This window comes from Choristoneura fumiferana, chromosome Z (genome assembly GCF_025370935.1).
Source record: "Choristoneura fumiferana chromosome Z, NRCan_CFum_1, whole genome shotgun sequence".
In the NCBI taxonomy this organism is placed as follows: domain Eukaryota; kingdom Metazoa; phylum Arthropoda; class Insecta; order Lepidoptera; family Tortricidae; genus Choristoneura; species Choristoneura fumiferana.
The window spans coordinates 24228713-24242982 of record NC_133472.1 but is presented as its reverse complement, the minus strand read 5'-3'; the positions used below and the strand labels follow the sequence as shown (position 1 = coordinate 24242982).

Here is a 14270-nt window from a genome sequence, read left to right as displayed (position 1 = left end):
AAATTAAAAGGTAAACTAAAAAGTTAAAATAAAAAAACCGAAAAATTCTTTACTTTTTACTTTTTGATACAATACGAGTAAGTGCCAAATTTTATTGTTTAAGTAATCAATTTAGGGGTCATTCAACTAAATTATGATTATATTATTTTTATTTTATATATTTAACTTTTTTTCGTGAAATAATTGGTCCTTGTTTAATTATTTTCCAAAAAATATGTTTCTATCCTAGCCACAAAAAGAAATTTAATTAAAACATAATTGAAATGAATAAGAATGATGAGCAAAATAAAGATTTTATCTAAACATGTTTATTATCAATTAATTATTTTATTATTTATACACAATCCATACATAGTATAACTTAACCACAATAACTTAACTTCCTTTGTTAATTTCATGTATCATTTCTAGTGCGCTGGTGTAGACTCCGGAAACTAAGGAGAATATACCACATAAGATAATAATTAAATCTCGGAAAAGCTTGTAATTACAAGGTCCATATTTGTCTGGATACCATAAGCACATGTCCATTAGAGCGGGAAAGACGACTGCCAGCAGCGACAAGCACAAAGCGCCCACCAATGAAATGACAGGCCCCAGCGACGGCACGGCTATTGCCACCGCAACTAAGGGACATGGGAGAAATTCTTATTAGGGGCTGATTTTTAGGGTTCCGTAGCCAAAATGCAAAAACAGAACTCTTATAATTTCGCCCTGTCTGTCTGTCTAACTAAATTTGCACAGATATCTGGTTTTTTTTCTCGTCCAACCCTATAGTGTAGGGTATCGTTGAATAGGTCTGTTAAAATTTGCGAGATTGCGAAGATGGTTTTTCGATTTAGTGATCTGACTGCGAAATATTCAACTTTAAATTGCAAACTTTCATTTAAATCGATCGCCCCTCCCTCTAAAAGCTAAACTGTTTGAAAAATTCAGAGTGGGAGTAAGCATAACAAATTTACAAGGAAAACTGTTACGGCTTAGTTTGCTTTAGAATTATTAGCAGTTTAAGAGTAAATAGCAGCCTAATAGCAGCCTAATGTATAAATATGGTACCTAAACTTGGAAGATTCCGTACAAAATATGAAATACTTAACGCTCTTGGCCGGTTTTATTTTACTAAGTGCAATGCACAAAGGCATTAAAATATTACCATTCTCTATTTGAAAAATCTGTTTTTTTATCTAGAAAAAAAAACCGGCAAAGTGCAGGTCGGACTCGCGCATCGAGGGCTCTGTACAAATTTATAGGTATCTATGAATATCCAGTGTCAGCAGAGCTCTGCTTCTAACCAGTGTGGGGTCAATTTAGATTGGTTAATGCCAGACAATAAAAATAAAGATTTTCAGGCTTTTCATTAGGTGTGCAATAAAGAAGCTACCTTTACACTGTATCTCAAGTTTCTATAGAAAATCTATGGAAATATGTTTTTTAATGACTGTATGTTTCGAATGCGATGACTTAGAATTTAAATTTTTTCACGGCTTCAACTGATACTGCTGAATATTTAATATTAAATTTAGTTGGAGTTTCCTTGCCATTTTGGCTACGGAACCCTAAAAATCATCCATGGTGGCCTAGTGGTTTGACCTATCGCCTCTCAAACAGAGGGTCAAGGGTTCAAACCCCGGCTCGCACCTCTGAGTTTTTCGAAATTCATGTGCGGAATTACATTTGAAATTTACCACGAGCTTTGCGGTGAAGGAAAACATCGTGAGGAAACCTGCACAAACCTGCGAAGCAATTCAATGGTGCGTGTGAAGTTCCCAATCCGCACTGGGCACGCGTAGGAACTATGGCCTAAGCCCTCTTGTTCCGAGAGATGATGATGATGATGATGGATGAACCCTAAAAAGGGTCTAAACAGACGGACGAACAGACAGACACCATCGGACATCATCGAAATCGGATAGCCAGGATGTTCCTACAAGGGTTTTCGCCACCTAAGGTATGGAACCCAAAAAAAACAACAATAGATACACATTACAGTCGTAACAATTAAATGACACTATTAAAAGACTGATACCTATATATACCTAGCTCTTAACCAAGTTATACAACTTAAATAAATAAATAAACAAAATAAAAGTATTCAAATTAATTAATCAAAACATTCATCAGGTGTAGAAACAAAAACTATACACATTTAGTGGTGTTTTACCGGGTATGACGACGAGCACGATTCGAAGGAAGTAGTCGCATGTTGCTGCAGTAGTGTATTTGTGACTTATTCTACTCCAAATCACATTATAGGCAACAAAATTTTGCAAGGGGAAAGTTAAAAATATCGCCAGTCCAAAAATGAGTTTTGCTGCTTGCGCTTTTCTGTGAAATAACTAATATTAAGTGTTTACCTTTACTTGCCCGAATTTCACTTGCCATACCAACGTTTGCCATAAAATATATAAAACCATGCTGTTTTTAGGATTTTTAAAAATTTCATCATATATAATGCAGTAGGTTAGGTTAGGTTACTTTAATATCAACTCTGAAGAAATTACTATTTCAGAAATAAATTACTTTATGGCAAATGAAAATTCTAGAAAACGATACATTCGGGCATATGAAATTCGGGCAAACGATAGAGAACAAATATTAAGTGGTGTTTACTTAATTGTGTCAAGTTCGGCGTTTTTATGTATCTTGTTTATTTTCAGCGCAATCTAAATTGTATAAAAACTTCTTCGTTTTACCACATACCTAGGTACTCGTACTTACTTCTGTTCCTGAGGTAAATTGAGTGTCAGTGACGCCTTTATATTGTCACCGTATTTCAAATAACCAAAGACTCCAACAAGTGCATATAAAGCCAGAATCATTGTCATGGCAATATTAAAGAGTCCAAAATATCCAAGAAATCTCTTTGGGTGATCCATATTATACTCTAAAGCTAAAATCTGTAAATAAAAAATATTTTAGTGAGTAACAGAATTCTTAAAATTTTAGCCAAACCTTTCACACCTAACTCAACGCCGTATATAGATTCCAAAAAAGTTACCAAAGACGGCCGAACGTCACTGTCGCAAGAGTCATTGTCACGTTCCAGATGTAACCAACCCATACACATCAATAAAATAAAAAATAGTCATAATAATATACTGAGCGGCAAAAAATCTGGCCCTGGAATGTATGCAGTAATAGGTAATTTTGTATGGAGAGTGGGCCAAATTTTGTGCCCCTGAGTATATTTTGTTGGTATTTAAGTGTAAAGATTATCCCAAGTTTTTGATGGTTTCTATATTGTACGCATACCATATTGTGTACAATGTGTGTTGCAAATTAATACCTTGGTTTTGAACTATCCATGTACCAAAATGTATTACAATCAATTGAGCCATTTTTGCGAGTTTGACTGACAAATATTCAAACTATTTTTTTACACTGCGACTTTTTATTTTGTTACGATCTATTTATTAGTAATAAAAACAGCAATAATGGTGATATAAATATTTATTCAATTTTCGAACAATTTAGTTCATCCTCATCCGTACTAATTATAAAAGGTTCGACCACATCATCAATTGAAACATCTCACTGCATCATTCTGTCTTCTATTTAAATCACATGATCAATACACGATCTCCAACGCTCCGGTGACACCTACTGCAGTGATTTGTTGTCAATATTTCTCCGTACGCAAATTATGAGATTAATAGTATCCAAATGTTGTTAAAACCGGAAGTATTACCACTGTAATATGAACTTTTCTACTAGAAAACAGTTTCTACCAAATATCTATAGGTGAAATGAATATTGAGATGAAATTATTTATGTATGCGTTTGCGTTTAATTTTAACTTTACAATTATATATAAATAAATTACTTATGTATGTTATTTAGAAAAGTTAAAACTTACCGATGCAAAACTTTTTCATTTTATTGGCAACACATGATTAGTTTTTTTAGAATCTATATACAGCGCTGAGTATAAGTAAACCACCGTGCAAAAGCCCCATAGAGCAATAGTTACATACATACAATAGGTGCACAACCACAAAGCAATATGTTCGTTACTGCTTGCGTTCACGAATGCCTCTGGTCTGGACAGATAAAATGGGTTATGTCCGCGGGTGGGACAGAACATGAACTTTCCGATATTTTACACAACAATAAGGTATGGATAGTCATCGCTATTGCAGCGCATGCCAGTAAGAAGATTTATCTCGGTCGGATATTTATTTACTTATACAAGGTGTTTTCAAATTGTTTCGGAATATTTCAGCAGATTAAATAGTTCGATTGAACACCAATTTATAAATGTTTTCATGATTTTTACGCGCTTTTATATTATTGCCCTAATGACAGTGCAATAATATAGTAACTGCCTTCAAGCTGATCTGACGAGTGTTTGAGCTTGTTAGAATAGTCTGTTAAAAGCATATCAAACTAAATTACCTGACGTAACCAACAAAAAGTTGGACTACCCCGACATTGTCACTTCAAAGTTTAATATCTCAAAAACTGCTGCACCGATTTTGATAAAACATGTCTAAGAAACATCGCTGGAAAACCTGCTTTCAAATAAAAAAAACCGCATTCAAATTGGTTCACCCGTTTAAGTGCTATGGTGCCACAGACAGACAGACACACATAGCGGTCAAACTCATAACACAACTCTTTTTGCGTCGGGGATTAAAAATGACTCAAATTACACAGTGTTGAAATATAATTAATAATAATTGCTTTAATCTCAAATATCTACCCGTGTTGATTTGTGTTCATTTGCTTGTAATTAAAACGCGATTATTCATTGCTGGTTGAAAGAATAAACCGATTTTAGTACGGTATTAGTTTATAATATAAACGATTCAAGTGACACAAGACTAAAAACTGGTCAAGGAAAAAGGAAAATTAGCATAAGTCAAAGAGTTTTATTTACTAGTTCAGATGAGATTGATTCACGTGAGAAAAATATTGTTCAAATGTTCAAGGCAAAATGATTTATGATATTACATCCATTAAAAATTCTGGTTGAAGCAATAGTACATTACTGCAGAGGCCATGAAGTAAGGGATTGATGGACGAGTTCGGGGTAGACGGCCGAGTCGTAGACGAGGCCGGATAAAACGAGTCCAGCAATCCCTGTTCTGGCCGAGGCTTGTATAGTGCTTTTCTCAAACAATGTGAGGAAATATTTCATCCATTCATCCATCCATCCATCCATCCATCCATCCGTCCGTCCGTCCGTCCGTCCGTCCGTCCGTCCGTCCTTCCGTCCATCCGTCCGTCCGTCCATCAGTCCGTCCGTCCGTCCGTCCATCCATCTGTCCATCCATCCGTCCTTCCATCCGTCCATCCATCCATCCGTCCATCCATCCATCCATCGATCCATCCATCCATCCGTCCGTCCGCCCATCAGTCCGTCCGTCCTTCCGTCCGTCCATCCTTCCGTCCGTCCATCCATCCGTCCTTCCATCCATCCATCCGTCCGTCCGTCCGTCCGTCCGTCCTTCCGTCCGTCCATCCTTCCGTCCGTCCATCCATCCGTCCTTCCATCCGTCCATCCATCCGTCCATCCATCCATCCGTCCGTCCTTTCGTCCATCCGTCCGTCCGTCCATCAGTCCGTCCGTCCGTCCGTCCATCCATCCGTCCATCCATCCATCCGTCCGTCCGTCCGTCCGTCGCATCGCATCGCATCGCATCGCATCGCAAATGCTTACAGAGTAGTGGTGATTGGCTGTTCGTAATTTTTCCTTTGTCAGTTTAATGTTAGTAAGCAAAATTAAAAAGTTAGAGCAGCGGACAATAATGGATTTTCATACATACTTCATGGCTTAGGCCAAGAAGTTATGTAGGGAGGTGTTCGGGACCATAAATGAGAAACTTCATGTCTCCATTTCGTGACATTAACGCATACATTTCCGAGCATGTTTGAGAAAAATTAATTAACATCCTATGTTTAATTTTATATGGTCAACAAAACAATTCAAATGTCGATACTATTTCTTTCCATCCAAGGATAAATGGCTTAAATTACAAATAGTAAAAAAACTGTTTTTAGTGTTTTTTATTGTGGATCTACTATATACGAGTACCATGTTTTGAAAAAATATAACAATAAAATGTTATAACAAAAAATTGAACCGTGTACAAAAAAACATGAAAATAATTTTCTACCAGTCTGAAGTCGGTCGGTGCCTCAGCACGAGCCAGCAGGAGTAGACCTTAGTCATCTACCTCACCTACGCACTATGTAATGAGCTTCAATCACTCCTGCTGGCTCGTGCTGAGGCACCGACCGACTTCAGACTGGTAGAAAATTATTTTCATGGTTTTTTGTAGTCGGTTCTATTTTTTGCTATAATTTTTTTTTCAACCTTTTTAGTGTAGGTAAATAATCTAAGATACAATAGTTAATATCAACTGCTCTTCACCTTTTACGAAAGATTGCTTTTTTCGATGCAGAGACGTTCAATATTGAGGAGTCCTGGTTCACCACCCGTTTTACCATATGCATTACGAGTAGTACGAGGAGCATTAAATTGCTTAGCAACTGTGTTAAAGTATGATTGGTTATTTGGAGTCTTTTTGTATTTTTTATTTCAACTCCAAATTTGTTACTTTTACGGGTATCCCGTGAAACCATATCGAAAATACAAACTGAGACATGGATGCACAAAAATACAAAAAGACTCCAAATAACCAATCATAATTTGATTGCTTAGTAGCGACATCTCTTGTCTGGGTGAGCGGTTGGTTCCGAAAGAATGTGACGTCTCTCGATGAGAGCGAAAAACATAGATGTCGCTAGTGCTGCTGCATAAGTAGCGTAGTAGAAATAAGCAACCTGAGATATGTATGCATAGGAAAAATTCGTGTCTAAATTCCTGTCCAGCGGTGGTGTAGGGGTTATAGCACGCAGCACGGATTGCTGAGGACCTGGGTTCGATTCCCAGCGCTGGTCTCTTTTTCTGGTTTTTCTGTGCATCCATGTCTTAGTTTGTATTTTCGATATGGTTTCACGGGATACCCGTAAAAGTAACAAATTTGGAGTTGAAATAAAAATACAAAAAGACTCCAAATAACCAATCATAATTTGATTGCTTAGTAGCGACATCTCTTGTCTGGGTGAGCGGTTGGTTCCGAAAGAATGTGACGTCTCTAGATGAGAGCGAAAAACATAGATGTCGCTAGTGCTGCTGCATAAGTAGCGTAGTAGAAATAAGCAACCTGAGATATGTATGCATAGGAAAAATTCGTGTCTAAATTCCTGTCCAGCGGTGGTGTAGGGGTTATAGCACGCAGCACGGATTGCTGAGGACCTGGTTTCGATTCCCAGCGCTGGTCTCTTTTTCTGGTTTTTCTGTGCATCCATGTCTCAGTTTGTATTTTCGATATGTGTTAAAGTAATTAAAAAACAACCCGTGAATGACTTGTTATTGAGTGATAACTCCGATGGTCAACTGTGGTCTTCATCATCAGTTCCACTTCACCAAATGAGGATTTTCAAGAGCAAATGCACGAGTTACTACTAAATATATGCAATTTACTTAGGTGTCCCTACAACATTTGAAAAGTTCCCTCGATTTCCTTAAGATCCAATCATCAGATCCTGATTTGGTGCTATGGGACCTAATTTAAGATATTCCTAAATGAACGCAAAAAAAAATTCAAATCGGTTCATAAATGACGGAGTAGTAGTAGGATAACTCACCAAAAAAAAAGAACCGAATAGATAACCTCCTCCTTTTTTGAAATCGATTGAAAAGTGAACCGACTACGAAAAACCAAGAAAATTAGATTTCTACCTTAGCACAAGTCTACTACTCTATATATTGGGCTTCAATCACTCCTGCTGGCTCGTGCTGAGGTATCGACTTCGAACGTGTAGAAAATTTATTTCATGGTTTTTTTTAGTCGGTAATTTTTTTTGTTATACTTAATATATTTTTTCACGCATTAGTTTAATGTCAACTGCTCGTCACCTTTTATGAAATATTGTTTTGTTCCATGCAGAGTCGTTCATTATTGAGGTGTCCTGGTGCTTTTCTACCCGATCCATTCACCATATTGCGACGACCATAAATTGCTTAGCAACTGTGTTAAAGGAAATTCAGCCCGTGAAATACTTGTTATTGAGTAGTAGCTCCGGTGGTCAACTGTGGTCTTCATCACCAGCTCCACTTCACCAAATGATGATTATCAAGAGAAAATGCACGAGTTACTACTAAATATATCCAAATTACCATAGGTGTTCCTACAACATTTGAAGAGTTCCCTCGATTTCCTTAGGATCAAATCATCAGATCCTGATTTGATGCTTATGGGACTTAATTGGAGGCATTTCTATACGAACGAAAAAAAATTGTTTATATCGGTTCATAAATGGCGGAGTTCTGAGGTAACAAACAAAAAAATACAACCGAATTCATAACCTTCTCCTTTTTCGAAGTCGGTTAAAAAACGACCAAATTGGCTACACTTGATACCCCGTAAACAGAAATGATACCCAAATCGGCGATGGAGCCAATCGCCAAAAAATATTCAGAGTCACCTCAAACCCGACTTAAAGCAGCATTTCCACCAGAGATGTGCGAGAATGTGTTGCGAGGAATATTTTATTAACCAATAGAAACGCTACAGTTACCTCGCCTCGCTCCGCTCAGCTGTTTTCACCAGAGATGTGCTGTGCGAGGATAGGTAAATGAAACGTTTCTATTGGTCAATGAAAAACACATTCCTCTTATCACATCCTCGCACATTATTGGTGGAAACGCTGCTTAAACGACGCAGAAAAATGGCGCTTAAATCAAAATAGCCTTTAACCGTGACTGTATTCCACTTGACGTGACTTCTACGTGACGGTAATTATTCACAGACCTATATCGAGTCTTGATATAGGTCTGTGATATTATTATGTTATAGTGGAATACAGTCACCTAAATTACTATTTGCCGCAGCGGAACATACAAAAATATCTGACGCGTCCTACTGGTCCTAGGAATAGAGACGTATTTTATGCACGGTTTGTTGTGTCAGACAGCTGCTGACTGTATATCTATCATATTTTTAATATCAATAATATCGACGTAACAATTTTTAACAGCTGTTATCGAGCACCCCACGCTTTTTTCACAATAACATATTATACTTTCTTGTTAATTATGTATACTATTCTTGTTTTTCATAATTATTTTTATATTTTAGTTCAGTTACCAATAAGGCGTGTTATTTATTTTTTAAACTATATTTTTAATTGTGATTGACAAATGTTTCAAACTTTCAATATATTGATCGGTGTATAAAGTGTACCTTCTGCTTTGAATATTTTGAATAAAAAAATCTATGAAAACCTTTACAGTGGTGTTCAGTTGAACTACCCCAATAAGCTGCTGAAATATACCGAAACGATTTAAGGACACCTGGCATGATTATGAATGACACGTAAGTACTTACCTACACTAAATCCAATTTGTAGATAGTATTATTAATCAAATAACAATTACAAATATAAACTTACTAAAAAATACCTACACCTAAACTCAATACAACGAGATACTTTAAATAAAAGAGACAAATATGTGCCTTAAAACGCCTTTGACTTCACATCCACATACATTGGTTTGCAAATGTTATGTGTTCAAATATCCTAACGTTTGCTTTCATTTATCATATAGTCCCAAAACTCAAAATATTCTTCTTAACAGTATTACTTACGTCAAGCCGTTACTTTACTAAGATCACTAAAAGTAAGTAGGAGTATAATAAGAATGTTACAAGAATTTTACACACCACTCCCACTGCTTCCAGAGCAAAAAGCGTTGTGCCAACGAAGACAGGAATGTCAATGAGGCTTTTAATTTGCATTTTCTCATCATCGACATCGAAATCATCTTCAATTAAATAGTAAAATACTAGAATGAGACCTAGTAGTGTTATTAAGTTTGACAAAGAGGATATAGGCGACAGTAACTTCAAATTCTTCACCATATTGAGTATAAGAAGTGGAACAAACAAAGCACAAATATGCATTCTTATTGGAAGTTCGTAGTTGTAGAAATCGCACACCTGAAAAAATATCACACTTATATTTAACATTCACCAAAAGTGACAAGCGCTGTATTAGATTTTTGATAGTTTAATAAATAAATAATAACTATACGTGAAAAAGTATTATAAAGTGCAATTGTGTTTACCTAATGATTTACCGCCAATTTTTACGATTTTTTTTTAGATTATTGATTGGCAGACAACGTTTCGCCGAGTAACGGTACCTACGCTGATGGATTTGTCCGTAGATCTATTTGTTTCGGAGACTAACATTTCGTAACTCAACCATTAGCAGATTATTTAGTTAGTGTATGAGTCAGTAAGCCGAACGACTATTAACATATATTCTCATTTTGAACGTACGCTCGAAAATCTTTTCGCATTTGTGTTTATTTTATTGAAGTCAAAACAACTTAAGTCGCGATGCTAGCAGTTTGGTTCTGGCGTTGCGTTGGCTGGCGTAATTGGTCGCAATCTTACCTAATATTCCTCCTTGCTGACACTCTTCGCCACACCTAACTACATTTTTATGCCATCTACTTAACTCTGCTTGTCGTGTTTCGACAACAGCTGTTCGGTTAACTGAAACAATCACGAAACAAACAATTGGCTAAACGTAACTTGCATATCGCTATTTTTCCTACCGACTACTCGGCGAAATAAATAATAAGCGTAACGAAATTGTACAAATGTTACTCGGTCAAAAGAAAAGTCTTGCCAATAGTTGTTTGCGAAACAAAAATCTGCGTACCTAATTAGACTCGGCGAAACGACAGGTCACCTGTGATTGTGAGTTAAATTTTAAAACAGTAAGTAATTGATCGAGTAGATTTTGCATCTGATTATAACACTAATTTAAGTGTACAAGCAGATGCAGTCTACTGAGAAAATAGGACTACAACTACATGGAAAGAGTTTAGTGAGGAATAAGTTTATTGGTTGAATAAAGTGGTTTTAATGATTAAATAGGTCATTATGTAGGCGTACTTGTCACTGGAGAGGGGGGAGGAAGGCAAAGTTTGTAAAGAAAACTACGACTAGTATATACGTCGCGACAGTCGGAAAGTTTATTTATCTACACAACAAATGTAACGTAATATCATAAAAGCCTCCCTTTGAATGTACTTCCAGACTTTTTTAATCGCGGGTACTTATTATTTTGGCCTGGACTGTGTACAGAAATTTAGTGACACTAAGGGGCTGTTTCACCATCCATTGATTAGTGTTAACTGGCGGTTAGGTGTGATGCCGTCTCTATTTGTTTTGCAAGAATACACGGAGACGGCATCACATTTAACCGTCAGTTAACACTAATCAATAGATGGTGAAACAGTCCCTAAGTGTGCTACAGAATGTGTCATTGTGATTCGTGTCATCTAAAAGTTAAATGGAATCCATAAATTGTTTGACGCGGCAAACCTGAAACGTTATTTTCAATACTGTACTCAATGATACGAGTTACATTGTGTGTTAAGGGCAGTAAATAAGGAATTATGTAATACGAGATCATATTGGAACCTTGAAGTCGTAGACTGTCGACGTGCGTGGTATGTTGACGCCCGTAAAACCGCCCGTAAATTAGTCAGAAAACTAGCCTTTCTTTCAATAGATTATAAAATATACGTATCTACTTGCTCAGAAAAGTGATCTAGGAAGAATGTGTGTTTAACCCTTAATAAGGCCCCATTTATTGGACCATACTACCACAGAATCAAAAGCAGCTATCGCATACATACCTGACAAAGAATATTTTTAAAGCTAATTGTATTTTCAATAATTACAATGGACATTGTGACGAAGCATTAAATTAAAAAGGTTCAGTTTCCACCTCAATGCAAGGGTTAATGGATGTATGGATCTAGCCTAGTCTATATGTGTATGCTGTTTGGATCAATACAGTCACGAGCGTTAATTTGGCACCCACTTCAAGATCTAATATCTGTCATTTTGTATGACAACTCAAAGGATTTTTTCACGAAATGTTTACAGTTTCAAACCGTAAAATAGACTTATTTTACGTACTTGTTTAACATTTTCCGCTACAAAGACAGCGTAGACGCAGCACAAGCCGACTTGCCAGATGATGAGGACCACGTCAACGAACTCTGCCAGACACCTGGCAGGCCCCCGGAGGGACGGCGGCCCTGTCGCAAGCGCAGCATAGAGTGACTGCGGGTACGTCATATAGCCTCGTTTAGCTCGCTTGCAGAGTTCGTACTGTGCCGTAATCTGAAAATTAATATCATTGACAGCTCATTTACTTCAGGTATTCATCATCTTGACCTATATATGTCCCACGGGTGTAAAATTATCGATATAACAAGTCAAGATATATTTTCACTAAATATAACAACATTTTGAAGTCCCGTGTTCAATCCCCGCCGGGGCAGATATTTGTATGAATAATACGAATGTTTGTTTTCGGGTATTTTACGTTTGATAACAATATGTACTTATGTATGTATTCATCTATATAAGTATGTTCACCCGTTGCCTACTACCCATAGTACAAGATATCCAAAGTTGAGAAAAAAAATAAAAAAACATATCTCAGAAAATAAGAAAGACAGGAAGCCGAAAATTAGGTAGATAATAAAACTTGTCATAACGGCTTATGGTACAAAAATTTCAGTAGGCAAGCATTTGGTGCAAAGCTGGCTTTTCCATTATAAAACGCTACGCTTGTTGGGAATGAGTTTATTTTTTTTTATCCACTTAAACACCCTTTGGCATATCTTTGTACCTTGCACTTTTTTTTGTGTAACCTTTTTGTATTTCCTCTGTACAATAAAGAGTAAAATGAAACAATGAAATTGAAGACTAACAAGCATGTGGATGCAGTACGTGGCAAATGCACCGATGAGAAGCAGTCCCGCTGTGCCGTAGAGGACTCCCATGCGACGGAATCCGTCCGGCATGGCCAGGATCCCGGCGCCGATGCTGCCCTTCAACATGTGCATCATGGTCTCTGAATACCTGCAATACTTTGCTTATCACACCAACGAAAAAAGATGACAAAAAGTATGTTATACCTACTCACTGTTAGCAATTATGACTCACGAGGTTGGTTTCTCAACATGCCGGTGGTGATGTGGATCGTACACTGGCTCCTCTACTTCTGTAATTAAAGGTATACTTACACGTTATCAATCTTACTAACAAACTGTGAAAGTTTTTATGTGTAAGCGATGTAATTTTGGGAACTTCCATGGACATTTTGTAAAATCCAAGAATCATCATCATGTCAGCCGAAAGACGTCCACTGCTGGACATAGGCCTCCCCCAAGGCTCTCCACTCAGACCGGTCTTGTGCTTTCCGCATCCACCGCGATCCCGCGATCTTAACCAAGTCGTCGCTCCATCTTGTTGGAGGCCTACCGACAAGAATTAAAGTGCCAGATATAAAAGTTCAAGCCAGCGAAGTCGCGGGTAAAGGCATATTTTAATATACTTATTAACTATAAAGTGATGATCATTAATTCATCAGCCGTTTACCTTCGGCGCCCTGTGTTGCAATTTCATGCACACCGCCCATAAACTCGTAAATAAACATGGTGATATTTAGTTGATTGTTTTTTTAAATGAAATCCACCGGTTTTATGCACTTTGCATCCTCATAAAGTTTTAAAGAGACTAGAAATAATATTCCTTCGTTTGAAAAAATCGTCGCTGTGAGATAGAGCTACTTCAAATGACATCGCATGACAATTCAATAATTGTTTTGACAGCGTTCAAAAATCTAGACGTAGATAATAGAATACGAGTATAAGGAAATTAATAAAAAAACCTTTTTTTGAATTCGTGCTGTGTTCGTTCATCCACCATTCTACCTCTGAGGTTCTACCTCTCTAATGTCGATTTTTCGTTAGTTTATCAGTTACAAGAATGTAAAATTTACTATAAGATGGTTAATAATACTTTTATATCAAATTTATTATTGTATTAAATTTTTTAAACAAACTATTTTGATTTTAAAATCTTACTGTATGAGCGTTTTCAGGTTATCCGATCCGATATCGGTATCGGACGTCAATACTGATATCGGGGGTAAGTAAGTGTATGAAATAAATGGAATAAAAAAATCGTGTAAACAAAGCAATTTTTCACGATTACTCCGTAGTTACTTACATTTGAACGCCAATCCCAATCATATTCACATCTCAATGAACCCACCATTGTTTTAAACAATCATTGTATTGAAAATACAAACTGAAATTAATATAGATGCACAGAAAAACCAGAAAAATAAGACCAGCACTGGGAATCGAACCCGGGTCC

At 36.8% G+C, this 14270-nt stretch overlaps 1 protein-coding gene across 2 annotated transcripts; it reads right to left on the bottom strand.

Moving 5' to 3' along the window:
* Window positions 1–314: 314 nt before the first annotated feature.
* Window positions 315–13685, bottom strand: LOC141432203 (proton-coupled amino acid transporter-like protein acs). Of its 2 annotated transcripts, XM_074093715.1 has the most exons (8): window positions 13488–13685; window positions 13053–13110; window positions 12818–12968; window positions 12015–12221; window positions 9735–10010; window positions 2719–2897; window positions 2162–2325; window positions 315–626 (listed from the first exon to the last, which is right to left on the bottom strand). In XM_074093715.1, the coding sequence occupies exons 1-8, from the start codon at window positions 13543–13545 to the stop codon at window positions 376–378; spliced, it is 1344 nt and encodes a 447-aa protein (XP_073949816.1). In that variant the 5' UTR covers window positions 13546–13685; the 3' UTR covers window positions 315–375. The 2 variants fall into 2 exon arrangements, with proteins under 2 accessions (XP_073949816.1, XP_073949825.1); XM_074093724.1 differs by lacking the exon at window positions 13488–13685 and having other exon boundaries at window positions 13033–13104.
* Window positions 13686–14270: the final 585 nt, after the last annotated feature.